Source organism: Gymnoscopelus braueri (assembly GCF_963280865.1).
Source record: "Gymnoscopelus braueri genome assembly, chromosome: 13".
Taxonomy (NCBI): Eukaryota; Metazoa; Chordata; class Actinopteri; order Myctophiformes; family Myctophidae; genus Gymnoscopelus; species Gymnoscopelus braueri.
In genome coordinates this window covers 18,088,850-18,103,999 of record NC_137615.1, presented here as the reverse complement: position 1 = coordinate 18,103,999, position 15,150 = coordinate 18,088,850, and the positions used below count along the sequence as shown (strand labels likewise).

General features: G+C 40.3%; 1 protein-coding gene across 1 annotated transcript in view; it reads right to left on the bottom strand.

The window, feature by feature from the left end:
- Positions 1-15,150, bottom strand: part of LOC308099437 (hemicentin-1) — a 32,584-nt gene that overhangs the window by 9,306 nt on the left and 8,128 nt on the right. The window contains exons 7-11 of the mRNA XM_080448180.1: positions 12,857-13,123; positions 11,959-12,315; positions 10,401-10,637; positions 745-1,026; positions 96-422 (exon numbers count right to left, since the gene is read on the bottom strand). Coding sequence (XP_080304306.1) covers positions 96-422; positions 745-1,026; positions 10,401-10,637; positions 11,959-12,315; positions 12,857-13,123 — 1,470 coding nt within the window. The remainder of the gene's footprint in view (positions 1-95; positions 423-744; positions 1,027-10,400; positions 10,638-11,958; positions 12,316-12,856; positions 13,124-15,150) is intronic.

Below are 15,150 nucleotides of genomic sequence, written 5' to 3'. Positions count from 1 at the left end.
TTACAAAGCAAAATACCATCTCTTTTTCTGGGGCATGACTGCATCACTACCCTTCAGTCATGCTCCTAAAATGTTTTCAAATGTAATATACTTACAGTGAATCTTTATCGGATACTCCTCTGAAAAGTTAGAATGCTGAGGTCCTTCTGGTCCTAGGTTCAAAAAAGCTTCACATCTGAAACGGGCTCCATCATACACTCTACTGGCAGTAAAGGTGAGATTAGCTAACACATTCTGTGGTTTCTTGGAGGGATCATCAAAAAATGATGTGTTGAGTATGGTATCATCATTGTACCACGTCACAGTGAGGTTTTGAACAGGAGCTATGTGACGGATGGCACATGTGATGGTATATTGCTCCCCCTCATACATCGGACCAGCAGAGTCGGCATTTGGGCTGATGGTGATGTTGTCTGGAAAGGCTGTAAGACATAAAATGTGTGAAACTGTGGTAGAGCCTATAAGTCTCATTCTGTGCTGCGCAAAGACAATACAATCAAAGAAAGACTGGCAGTGTCTTTATACATTGTTCTATGATGTTGATGTAGCATATTGGACTGGCATCCCATTCTGTTAAATTTGCCACAGTCCAGACAACAAGGTTGACGTTGTCCATTTGGCCAGTGCCTCCCTTTACAGCCTCCCAACCCATTCCTTTATGTGCTGTTTCTGAGGTGGTGCAGTTAAATGATGAGGATTGAACCTGTGGTATTAAATTATCATAATAATAAGTGAGATACTCACCATAGAGAGTGACTGTCAGTGTTTTTAAACACTGAGTATCGTCGAGTAGATTAATGTAGCATTGAGGCTCTATTTCCCAGTTTTCTGGTTTTAAAGTCTCTACTGTCCAAGTGATAAGCTTCACATTTTCTTTCATGTCTGTGGCTCCAATCTTGGACTCCCAGCCCATTCCATGGTGGTCTGTAGATGGTGTGCTGCAGTTAACAGAGACAGTGTCTCCATATCTCACCACAACACTGGGAGGGTTCATCTCAAGAGGGCAGGATGCGTTCACACGTCTATCTACAAGTTGTACAATTATACAAAAGACACATCAACAAAAAGCAACAACAAAATCTGCACAATATACAATCAATAAATAGGCCTACTCCAGTGTGATATAAATGCTATTTCAATTGAAAATCTGCACACCAAATAGCTCACATTATAGCTCAGGGTGCTCTCACATATGTTCTTTTCTGTCACTCTATTACTTTGAATGGTGTCATCAAGCTGGATTGCTTGATTGTGTAACATAAATAAACAATAGGGAACATAATTTATGTTCTGACTCTACGATGACACTGACTCATCTCTAATGGACAAGATACTTCAGAAACGTCTTGGCAAACGCGCGGGTTAATATTATGGCTGATTGGCTGCCATAGCTACCGCGCCTGCTTGGCTCTCTTGTTTTGGTAACAGCAGCTGTGTCGACTCGAGCGGTGCGTTGCGCACAATGGTTTTGTGGTGACGCAATCCGCGTCTGTGTGATCGGCCATGTCCCCAGGTAGCTTTCCATCAAACAGACTCGTTCAGTCTAGTTCAGGGTGACCAGACGTCCCGGTTTGTCTACGGTCTACACGCTAAACGGTACAGTGCACGCGCGTGCACACACGTGCACGTGTAAACGTGACCCCCCCCGTAGATTTACGAGCCAAGTACCCAAATGGCTACTTTGCATAACAGGTTTACAAGTGAGTGTGAAAATGTATCCTCAGCTCTATGGCATTCCTTGAATTTGTATTAGTTTAAAAAGACTAAAACTAAGCTAAAAAACATTTCCTATACAAACATGTTTCCTAATTTAAGGTAAAATAAAGTGCGCGCGATGTGCGTGTGCCGTGCGCGCGCGTGACGTCATTAAAATACCGTCCTGCCAGTAAAAAAATCACCATGATTTGACCGCTGGCTATTCGTTAAAGGGCGTTATTTCCTGTTCCCCACCCTCATTCATTGTTGGCAATAACCACAAAATCTCCACTTTCAGTTTCAAATTCACTTCAAGTTCCCACGCTATCCCCTCGAACAGTTTACTGTAGCCGGCTACATAGTACATAGTACATACTGTTTTTCTAACTGTTTATATGATGTTTTGCATAGTAGTGTATATTTGTCTGTAATTAAATACAGACCATGTATTGAACTGTACTTAACTTTTGCAAACTGCTAATAAAGTATTCAATCAATCAATCAATCAGAAAAGTCTGGAAAAGAACAAGAATATTTCTGGATCCAGCATCCATCTGATTTGGGTTTGAAATGTTTTTGTTTCTTTGTTTTTATTTAATAGCCAAGAGGAAAAAAACTGATTTGGGAACTTATACGGACTAAACTTTAATTAATATAGCTACATAAAACAGGCTATTTTAACAACATCCATGCGCTGGCCTGTGTTATGACAAGAACATGTTATTTTAAACGCCAATCTGCTCCATTCAAGTTTGAGAGTTTTGAGTTATTCTTTTGTTCATCGTGTGAAAACAAGACGTTGTTGTAACGTTTAGCGGTTTAGCCTACCTGCAAATGCAATTATTCCGATTAACATAAATATGCCCGTCGTTTTCCACATGTTGTCAGTGCAATAGTTTCCCAGTAAATTTCAAGTAAACGGTCCCGGAGTCTGAGAACAGAACTATTAGGCGACTACTACGCCTTGTCCGTCCTCGTCACGTCAACCGTTATCGCAAATCTCTTCCGTATGATGATGGGAGGGGTAGGAGTAGGCTATAGGATCCCAAAGCACCCAAAGGTGTCATATCTCATGTCCCTAAAAGTAGGAGGAGGATGTTTTCAAGACAACACACCCAACGCCCGCTCATTCCAGTGGTTCTCAACCTGTGGGTTGGGATCCCCACATGATTTTTTTTTTGGGGGGGGGTCCCCAGATGACAGTGAAGTGACTTTTAAGACCCTTTGAATACCTAAATTAAAAAATAAAATAAAAAATAACGAAAAGAAAAATACCATTACTGGATCAAAAAAAAACTAGCTATAAAAACTATAAACTATAAAAACTGGTCAAATTGGCCAAATTGTCAAATTATATGAGAAAGAGGCATGCATTGTGAAAATAGCCGATCTACAAGCTCACAACGCCTCGCAAAGCGAGCCATTGTGAGCTTGTAGATCGGCTATTTTCACAACATTTATCTGTGGATCTGAAAATGTAATGCCTCAACTCCTACATACCAAGTGCTTATCAGGGTGGGGGTCCCCAGTTCAAATATGATTATTTTGGGGGGTCACGGACTGAAAAGGTTGAGAACCACTGGCCTATTCCACTGTTTAAAAATAGCATGAGATTAATAGGCTATATGTATCAAATTGTTTTCAGCAAATTCCATTACATTTCTGGTCCCTGCAGGCCTTCATGCAATAATACACTTTGTGAGAGTATTTTACTGTAGGAATTTGGAATTAAGGCATGGTGAAATCCACCAGAACAAAAAGTCAATAAATCAATAATAATCCTCTTTTTAAAAATCTATAATATGAAATTGTTTTCAACAAATTCCATTACATTCCTGAAGATCATGTCCCAAAAAATAAACGTTGTCATATTTTACTTTAGGAATGTGATAATGGTGGAATATCATTGACTTGACAGTGAAAAAGCACAGAATTAATTGCATGAATGCCTGAGGACCAGTGGTGGACAGTAACAGAGTAAATGTACTTGAGTACTGTACTTAAGTACAGATTCTGAGTATCTGTACTTTACTTGGGTATAAGATTTTTTTGATACTTATTACTCTTACTTGAGTTTCCAAGACAAATATTTTACTTTTACTCGAGTACATTTCTTGGAAGGCTGTAAAGTACTGAGTACTTTTAGGTTTCTTTTTTCTCCCCTAAAATGTAATTGGCCACACTTCTGCTCTCACCCTAGCCGTGTTTCTGGCTTCCCCCTCTGCTCGCCTCTTTGTTACATCTTGTATGGGTGTATAGGAGTAAAGGTATTTAGTTCTGGTTTCTCAGTCTTTTCTATTTTTGTTTGTATAGGTGTTTCTGTTAATACAATTTAACTTATGCATTTTGGGCGGTTATATTTTGTCTACCTGCTCTTCTATTGAGACATTTAGACCGTGTCAAAGGTCATGTCTCACCTAGCCACAGGATCTGACATGAATTTTGGCCAGTTGTGTTAGTATAGGAAATCAGAGGTTGTTTGTGTGGAGACCAAGCAAGTCGACTTGTCTCTGTGCCATCTTGTTTTGACAGGGTGAAGATCGCCGCTGTGCATGTCGGCGTCATTTTGTTTTGACAAGGTGAAGTTAACGGTTGTGTGTGTGGGTAAATATGAAACATCCTCTGCTCTCATGAGAGCAGAGGATGTGGTCACAAAGAAGGCTGTATGTCTAGCACTGATAAATGACCTAACCACATGCCTTGCAAACAACACCTTCCTCTCTGCAACCACCATGTCTGCAGGCATGGATGCCAATTTATGTTGGGTGGGTAGGGTACTCAACAACAAGTCACAAACACATCAATCAAGTTTTAACCCCTTAATCAGAAATACCTGATGAATGTCAGTTGGCAATAAAATACTTTTTTGCAGTAAGTGAAGACAGTGTGCATGATCACCATTCTTTCCTGCCTCATGCACTGGCTGCCTACTCCTACGCACCTGTCCTAGTGTGCAAAAGGACCTTTAGTTTTTTTTACTACATTTCAAGTCATACAATTTGATTATTGGCTGATGATGAAACCATAACTGGCATAATGACTCTACAGGGAGAGAGTTTGAATGACAGAAATCTGTTCACAATAACACACGGTATCAGAGCGGGTATACATCATGCATCCTGTCCACGTTACAGAGCATCACACAATAGTCATCCGACCGACACATTTCCTGTGGGTGCTCACCCACAGGATTGGCACCAATGTCTGCAGGTCTCTGCAAAACATACACTGAACAGAGTGAATGTTCTGTTTCTATGTCAACTGTATGCATGCAGAATGAGCATGTAAGGTATTGTGTCATATCACCAGATGTTAAGATCTGGTGAAAAAAATTGTGTAATCACTGTAATCAAAATGCCCTTCATGACAGTTACTCTATGCATTCAATGTATTGATTTCTTTTTTAGAACAGATGGCCTCAGTTTAAAGTTAGCCCCATGTCCTAATCTTTGAAGCTGAATGTTATGACAAAAAGGTCACAGTTGATGGCCCTGGATCTGAGAATTTGTACCAAATAGATTTTCTTTATCACCAAAGTATATTAAAAACTGAAATATAATTAATGTGATCTGAGTTCTGCTTTGTCAGCGATGTGTCACTCATGTGTGACTCCTGTTATTTCCTCATGAGAAAATAATAATCTTTTGAGGCACTGGGGCACTTTTCAGGCCATGAGTGACCCCCCAAAATAATCATATTTGAACTGGGGACCCCCCACCCTGACAAGCACTTGGAATTGTAGAAGCTGAGGCATTGCATTTTGTTTGACTCGGTTCCACAGATACAAATTGTGAAGATAGCTGATCTACAGTATATGCTCATAACGCCTCGCGTTGCAAGGCGTTGTGAGCATGTATATCGGCTATTTTCAAAATATTTGTGTCTTTCTTTTGTAATATAAAAAAATATATATATGTTAATTACTTTTGACGCAGTAATGGTCTTATTTTAGTATTTTTTTTTTGTATTAAAAAGGTCTTAAGTCCTTAAAATTGTCCCTTTAGAAATGTGCAGATTCCATGTATACACTTGTCTTACACTGTATGTTTACTGTTGATTGTTGCACATGAAGCAAATCATCTGGGGACCCCAAAAAAAAAACATTTGGGGACCCCCCTGGGTCCCAACCCACAGTTTGAGAACCACTAGCCTATGGGACAAACTGATGATGACGATGATATTTCTAAACATTGTTGATATAAACCTAGTTCTTATAGATACAAATGTTTATGAAATATCTAATAAAACACTCAGAGATGTGTAAAAGTTATTCATGTAAGCATTTTGATAACCTAGGACATTTTTATGACTTGATGCCTCTTTACTTGCATTGTCCAGACTGATAGTAAAACATAGGACCACAATACATAGGACCACAATGAAAACAAATCCGCAGGACTTTTTTGTGTTATCCTTTTAGCTCAAATGTCTGACTGTACCTTAATTGTTTCTGTCTAAAGTATTTTATCAATCAATTAATACTATTCATATCTATATAGTAACACAGTAATGACATTTTATAAAAACAACATTTTTAATAATAACATAGTTTTACACCAAATTGTGAAAAAATATTTTACAGCAGTATTCACAAGGGGCTACCTCCAAAGATCATATTTTACACTTAGAGGTAGGGCTTTAATACTTACAACTTATCCATCCCATTTATTTGAAATAATCAAATTTCTCATCACTTTCATTGCATCAAATCCCTCCTTGCAGTCCAATTTCCACTCTACAGTGTTGTATTTTTTGTCTCCAAAAATAAATATGATTTACATAAACATCTGCATAAGATTGATATGACTGTACAAACATTATATTTGTTCGATATTCCATTATGCATGAAGTAACATGCCTGTAGTTACTAATTTGGATCATATAGTTCAAACACATGTATGTCTCATAACCCCTGACCCTAATACTTAATCTATACGGAAATTGCAGAGCTACAAGCTCACAACGCATTACATCGCAAAAATAGCAGATCTACAAGTTCACAACGCATCACAACCTTATCTGCTATTTTCAGTGTGCAACGCTGACATAAGTATAAATTGGGCTTTACACTCAGTATCACTACAGTATAAGACAGAAAAACAGTGAAGCCACAAACTCATAGTAGTGCAGAGTGAGTGCAGAATGAGTAGGCTAGTTACAAAAAGGGTGAGAAACTCAGTGGACTTGGCATGTGCAGGCAGAAATGTTCACAGATCGGGCCACAGCTGGCATGCTCTTTCAAATGATCAATGACACACATTAAAGGAAGCAAGTAAGGGATGAAAGAGAAACAGTGCATTCTCGTGTTAGTGGAGTTTTGTCAACACTATTCCAAAACCTCACAACATCACTTTCAGCTCTGTGCTACGATTTTGAAAGTAATTACTGTTTATGAAAACATCACATTACAGTGTCAGGATTGGAGGGTCAGAACCCAACATCAATCTGAGATCAAATCATCAGAAACAAAGAAAACAAACATACATAATAGCATCATGAGGCCTTTGTGCCTTTCAAACAGAGCATAACAGTTTCTCTGACATGTCATAAACTTGACTTTATGATGTAATGCTTACTACTTTACATCATATCGTTTCACCACTTTACCCCCACTTCCCAGTAAATGCAGTTAGCTATACTTCAGTAGTACACTTAACCCAACATTCCAAGTTGCAACTACTGAACTTCATATTCATGTTTTCCAAATCGGAATGGAGAGAGTGGATCGCCTTGGTGAAACGTTATCTTATACAGACTTCATAGAGAGCAACTTGTATGTAAGGCCAACAAAGTGCATGAACTATGGGAGGTTTGACAGGGATCAGGGAGACTTCCAGATGGTTATGTATCTAGTCCTGAGTCTGCCAGCTGATTCACATGGATTCAGGCAGACGTAGAGACACATGGACGTGTCGTCTACCATTTGGACGTCACAGGAAAAACTAACAGTCCAACGGAATGGCAGGATGGCAAATCCAAACACACATGATATGTTGCTATGGTGAGGATTTTTAAATACAATTATTTTGTGATACGGTATGTGTATACTGTATATAAAATGCAGGGTTCTCTTAATATTACCTCCAAAACATAAGGTCATGATTAATTTCCAACATGGATAGTGAAGGAGAACTACACTTTGTGTATCCGTGTGTTTGTGTAAAAAAAAAAAGGGACAGAAAAAAAGCACATATGGGTGCATCCCATTCTGCAAGAGCACAACATATATGGTGAATTTCATCAGCTCATCCAGGAAGTGAAGACAGGTTTCAGGCATACGTCTTGGCTGAATCTTTCTCAATTAAGCCACTTGCTCCATCTGATTGCTCCACATCTCCAGAAGATGGACATCGATTTCAGGACACCCATCAGTCAAATGCAAATATTAGGTTCTTGTTGTCCAGTTTGCCCATGTTTTCTCCTTGTGTAAGAGAGCTACTTATCATCCAGTTATACATTCTGCCGCTGAGCACAGAAAAAAGTTAAAATATTTTAACTTTGGACCGCAATGCCGTCTACCATTACCTTTGCCGGAGGTTTCTACCAGCTCCATCTAATTTTACAGTCTGCTCTTCTCCCAGTACAATTATATACTGTTTGCCATCTACCGTCTGCCTGAATCCATGTGAACACAGCATGAGTGGTATTCATCCCCTCAACTACTTAAGTGTTCGAGGGGTTCTGCATTCAAAGCAGTCATATCCATCCATCTTGTGGTAGAAACGGATGTGAGGCTAAGGGAGTTTGGTCATGGGGATGGGGAGTTGCATGTCCAAGCCGTTATGAGCTACGTTGCCATTCTGGGTGCTCAGTTTGGGTTTTTTGAGACTGTAGCTTCGCGTCTTGGTGTTCTTGTAGTAGATTGAGTAGATGAAGACGAAGATGACAGAGATCACCACTACAGTGACGGCCACAAAGCCTGCTATGAGGGGCAGGTAGTCCTCTGTGATAAAAGAGACAGAAACACAGAAACCAACACCCCATTAATATGCTAACAGGCCAAGTAGAATTGTTCACGTAGAAACGCCTCAATTTCTGACACCATCAAACATGTGCCATAAGGATGCAACTATGAAACATGTAATTAAGAGACTAGTGGTGGTGAGGCTGAGGGATTATACAATTTCTAACTAGTTACCAGGCCGTATAGAACAGGGACGAAGGAGCACAGAGTAACTGATGAAAACCATTGGGAGAATTTTGAGAGCTCATTATGAATCTATTGAGTATTTGGTAGTAACCCAGATGAAGCGTTGCAAAAGAAAAGGAAAATATGGCAATGGTAAGAAGCAAGATGTGTAAATGAACATTATGAAAAGTATGACACTGGCAAGGTTAATAAAGTGATATATTAAAGCACAGTTTAAAGGCCTGATTATACTTTCTACATCCACGTGCGAGGGTCCATGGACAGCGGACACCATATAGTTGTGATTTTACGACAATTTTGTGTCTGCAGATGCACATGTGTCAAAGTGCAAGAGTAACACAGGCTGCACTTAATACAAGGCACAATCTAATAATCTTCCAGATAACTGAAGGACATGTGCCATGGCAACACATTCTCACTCCCAACTCGTCAAATACTGATATGGACGTGAAAGAGAAAAGGCAATGTTGCCATTAAAAACACATTCAAAACAAGAAAGGCGTGGCATCAGAAGCGGACTTGAGCCCTGTGAGGCACGCCCGAGCAAGGCACCAGCCGAATGAGTGCCCGTGCCAAGCGAGTGTCTGCAACTCTGCGCCGAGTGGTGCGATGTCCAATTCTGTTGACTTAGCACCATTCTAATTGCATACAGATAGGGGGTTGGAATCAATTATGATCCGTCTACAACTATATGGTACGGGAAAGGTACCCCTTTCGTATACCATATTGATGTCAGCAACGGATATGAAAGGTGCCTTCACCAAGCGTCAACATACTGACGACTTGGGAATGAGAATGCATTGGCCATTGCAAGAGGCCATTGTGAGAAGAGGTCTATTGTTAGTTTTACTCTGTCCAATTATAGTGCAGGAATGCACTATTACGTATATCGGTGCATTCCTGTTATCCTCTGAAGACCTCTAATGCTAAAGAATTCCTTCAGCAAGTTTCTAGAAGTATTTTTCAGGGGTTTGTTCTGATCTGTTACAGTATACTGTTGAACAAACCTGCTGATGAACATCACTTCAAGTTCAAGGTCTTTACTCTCAATAGCATAATACAGTGGGCATGGCGACAGATCTCCTCACTCAACCTCTCCTCAAACCCAGGCTTGTCCGCACATAAAGTACAACGCTGTCATAATATGTGGGATGCACACAGATGTCCCCACTGACATGAGCCAGAACGATATTCACGTCATATGACACTAGCGGACCCTCGCAGCTACACAGACGTGGCAAGTATAACTTGGCCTTAACTGTGGTAAGACATAAATAATGCAGGATAAGATTTATTTTTATTTTTATGGAACTAACAATAAACCTGTAAGTCTCTCTCTAACTTAACTCTATTATTGCTGTTTTTTCTACACTCAATGAAGCATTTTATGTTTTTGTGTTACGTATGTCCGATAAGGCAATAAGCCACACAACTCAACTATGTACACTAGCTTCAAACAGTGTGCCAGAGATCCAGTTTTCCTAATAACCTTATTTACTTTCTATCTATAATTTCTTGCAACTGATATAATAATATAATTAAAATATTCTGTTACCTTTTAAAATCACGTCCACCTCAACGGCGTTGGAAGTAACATTATTAGTGGCAGTGCAGGTGTAGCTACCAGCTTCAGACACGGTGAGGTTGCCTCCAGTCATACGGAGCACTGAGCCGTGGAACCACTGGATCGTTGGTGGCGGGTGACCATCGGCCTCGCACACAAGGTCCACGGGATAACCTCTGAACACTGGTATCCTCTTTGGAAGTTTTGTGGTGTTGATTGTGGGTTCATCTGCGAAGACAGAGGCACACAGATAAACATGAGGTGTGTGGAACTGGGCAGATTTTCTTTCTCTTCGTGATATTTGTTCTTGTCTATAGGCAGAAAGGTTTTACATGATCTGTACATGACAATATTGTGCAATACTTTTGCTGGTTACATGATAATACACGGTTAGTATACCATGTACTTTTGCGTATCAGACTATGAAAAAAAATTATACCCGCACACTGTCTTTACTTACAGCAAAAAAGTATTTTATCGCGAGTACATTGTTTCGGTCCAACTGACCTTCATCAGATATCTGGGTCAAATAAGCAACAGACACATATATATATATGGAAGCACTCAGAGAGGCGAGGTCCAATCAGGGAACCACGCCAATCTGTTACCATGGAGAACGGACTGCCCATACAGGTAGTAACGGTGGTACTTTTCAAATCCATAGTAAATGTAAACATATTAGTAGTCAGTGAATAAGAGATAGAAATGCATTGAGAAATGTTAAATATATATAAATGGATATGGGTAAGGTATGCCTCCTTCATCTAGCACTTAGATTTTGAAGTGTTTTCTGCTGTGCCTCAGTATACCTTACCCATATCCATTTAAATGTATCATTTCTCAATGTATTTTAAATCTCTTCTTCACTGACTACTTTTTTTTACATTTACTATGGATTTGAAAAATACCACCTTCACTACCTGTATGGGGCGTCCTTTCTCCATGGTAACAGATTGCGTGGTTCCCTGATTGTACCTCGCCTCTCTGAGTGCTTCCATATAAATGATATGTCTGTTGCTTATTTGACCCAGATACCTGATGAAGGTCAATTGGACCGGAACGTTGTACTCGCAAAAGTGAAGACAGTGTGCAGGATCTCCATTTGTTTACTGTCTTAAGCATTGGCTGCCTGCTCCTATACGCCTGCTCCTATATATACCTGTCTTCCCAGTGGGTGTGCAAAAGGACCTTTTTTTCACAAAGAATTGGACTATGCCATCTCAAACAGTATTTGTGAACATCAGCAAGTCTCCTGAACATTGACATATTAAATTTGTCTTCATTTTGCGATGTGCAGTATAAACAGTAATAAATGTTTAACGGACACACTTTTCATTGGTCTCCACTTTTACATCCTAATAGTTAATTTTAGTCTATAGAGAGTGGACTGCCCAAAAGCACCACAATCAGTCACAGCTAAAGTACAGTGGTACTTTAAATTCCTCTTCCAAAACAGACTGACATACACGCACACGCACACGCACACGCACGCGCACGCACACGCACACGCACACACACACACACACACACAGAGTACTATTGCTCTCACAGTAGACGGCGATGTTTAGGGGACTGGAAGCCATGGTAGGAGGAGTCTGTGGTCCTTCTTGTCCCAGATCCAAATGAGCCTCACATCTGAACTCGGCTCCATTGTGACTTCTGTCCAGAGTGATGCTGATGGTGGACGACACGTTGTATGGTGCCCTTGTGGACGACATGTCATACGGTGTCCTCGTTGTGGCGACATTGCCGTGTGACTTTGTGAAGGTTCTGAGGGGATGCCACCGCACGGTGAGTTTCTGTACAGGTGCAACGTTGACGATGTCACATCGCAGTTGGTACGACGTCCCCTCAACCAGCGGTCCAGTTTGATTCACAACGTGGATGGAAACGCTGTCTGGGGATTCTTGGGGAGGAAATGTGTGACAATGTCAATCAAATCAGAATAGTTGAAATCAGTGGTGGAAAAAGTACTCAAATGTTTTACTTAAGTAAAAGTCAATCAATACTGCAATGTAGAAGTACTCTGTTACAAGTAAAAGTCCGGAATTCACAATTTACTTGAGTAAAGGGTACAAAAGTAATGGTATCAAAATGTACTTAAAGTACCAAAAGTAAAAGTACTAAAACGTGTCGCGATGCGACGCGTTGAGAGCTATTTTCAAATAGCCTAGGTATAAAATAGGGTTAAAGTGGTTAATGTATCTTTAATAATGTAATAATTTAGATCTGCAAAGTAACGAGTAGCTAAAGTTTTCAAATAATTGTAGTGGAATAAAAGTACAATATTTGTCTCTGAGATGTAGTGGAGTAGAAGTAAAAGTATAGACAATTGGAAATACTCCAGTAAAGTAAAAGTACCTCAAATTTGTACTGAAGTACAGTACTTGAGTAAATGTACTTAGTTACTTTACACCACTGCTTAATACTAATAATTAAATACTTACTATACATAGTAAAGTCAAGAGGTTTCTCGCATTCTCCCTTTCCGTCAAACTTTGCGACACAAACAGGCCTTGGGTCCCAATCTTCATGGATGTCCACAGACCACTGGGTTGAGGTGGTTCCTTTGGCGGTGTCTTGAGGGACCTTCCAGTATATTTCTTTGGAACTGGATCTATCGGCACTGGAGCTGCATGTTGCAACCCCACTGCCTCGATACTGTACCACCATCCTTTCTGGGGTTATTTTGACGGGGCATTCGGGTGTCACACCTGTGGAATTGAAAGTGAGGCGGAAACTGTCATTGCATTCCTTGATTCCCCCCCCCCCTATTCTCTCTCTTTGCATGCCTACGTAACACTCCCATGTTCAATGCTGAGATACAATGGTTAAGTCACTGAAAAAACAAAGGCTGTGACTCAGAGTCCGTAGACTAAAAATACAGGAAAGGGCTCAGGATCAGGAAGGATACCCCCACCCCACATGCACAGTGTGCGCACACACACACACACACACACACACACACACACACACACACGCACACGCGCACACGCACACACACACACACACACACACACACACACACACATACACTCATTATGAAAGTGGGCGCTTGAGCCGCTTGATGCCAACTTTATCAGACCTAGCCTTAATGGCGATATTTCCCTCCAGGCTCCAGCCCTTGTGAAGACCATACCTGGCCCATGGCTAATAGGCCTAATTTCAATAATTATGAACGTTTTCCAGTGGTGTAAAGTAACATTGTGTACATTTACTCAAATACTGTACCTAAGTACAATTTTTAGGTATTTTTTAACTTTACTGAAGTATTTCCAATTGTCAGTACTTTTACTTCTACTCCACTACATCTCAGAGGCAAATATTGTACTTTTACTCCACTACTATTATTTGAAAGCTTTAGTTATTAGTTACTTTGTAGATTTTGATTATTATCACAAAACATACATTACCCACTTCAGCCCTATATACATTTTTGCTATTTTTTTTAATACATTTTATACAAACAGGACATTCTGCATGATACTTAAGTAAGAAATGTGAGCACTTTTCCCCCCACTGCTAATTTCAACAATTATGAACGTTTTCCATTCACAGCAGCTATATTGCCCGTCTGAATGGTTGTACGCACGCGCGGTGCGTGCGCGAGCACGCGCTTGTTGCTTCTAAAACAAAGACTTTCACCTTTAGGTTATTTATTATGCCAGTGTCGCGCGCGCCGTAAAACAGCCGATCTACAGTACAAGCTCACACCTATGGCTCACACTCACAGCTGTTGTGAGATTGTCTGTTTTCGGCACGCGACACTGTTACATATGGTGTCCAACCTAATGGCTTTTCAACCAAAACAAGGGAAACGTGTGACGTCTAGATCTCTGTATAATTGGCTTACTTTTACTTACTTGTTTCAGACCCGTTAGAAAGCGACAGTAACTCCATGATAAAAACGACTGAGAGAAAAGCCACAGAGAGCAAATCCTCCATTTAGAAGAAGAGGTTTTCCGACGCGTTGAAAAGCTGTCGCCCCCTCCCGTTATGTTCCGCTTTAACTATTAAGTTTTCCTTTGCTTATGAGTCAGAGTGAGTGCTGCTGGGCGCAGAGCTCTGTGCCTTGGGAAGCAGGGAGCTACTGGAAGTGTTGCCAGGTTTCGCGAGAGAAACAAGCAACCAGGTATATGAAGACAAGGCCAAAATAAGCTACATGAGCCCTTTAAAACCTATATACATGGGCGGGCTATTTGAAAATAGCCGATGTATATCGCACACAACGCGTTCAAAAAAATCTTGAAGAAAATATGAAAAATGTGGAATATTTTTGTAACATTTTAACGACACAAATGGTGTATGGGAGTTCCTGGCATTTCATATGGGGGTGCGCGGACAAATACATATTAATCTGGGGGTCTTTGACTTGAAAAAAAAATGTCTGATAACCAATGGCTTAAAAAATATTAGGAAACAAGCCCAAATAAGCAACTACACTTTGGAAACAAGCCCAAAAGAAAACGCAACCCGCAACGACCAATATTTAACAAGCAACTTTGCAGAAAAAGAAGCCCAATAGTCGCTTATAATAAGCGGACATGGCAACACTGGTCGTGCTGCTGAGTCTACACGACTTCCAGCTAAACATCATAGGAGAGGAAGGAAACAACCCTCCCCCACTAAACTACTAGACCGCCTATATCTATAAATGTAAAAGCCTGTTACAGTAGCCTACGCAGTTTTTCCATGTTATTGGTGCTCTTGACTTAGAATGATGGTTTGATCAAGTTTAATA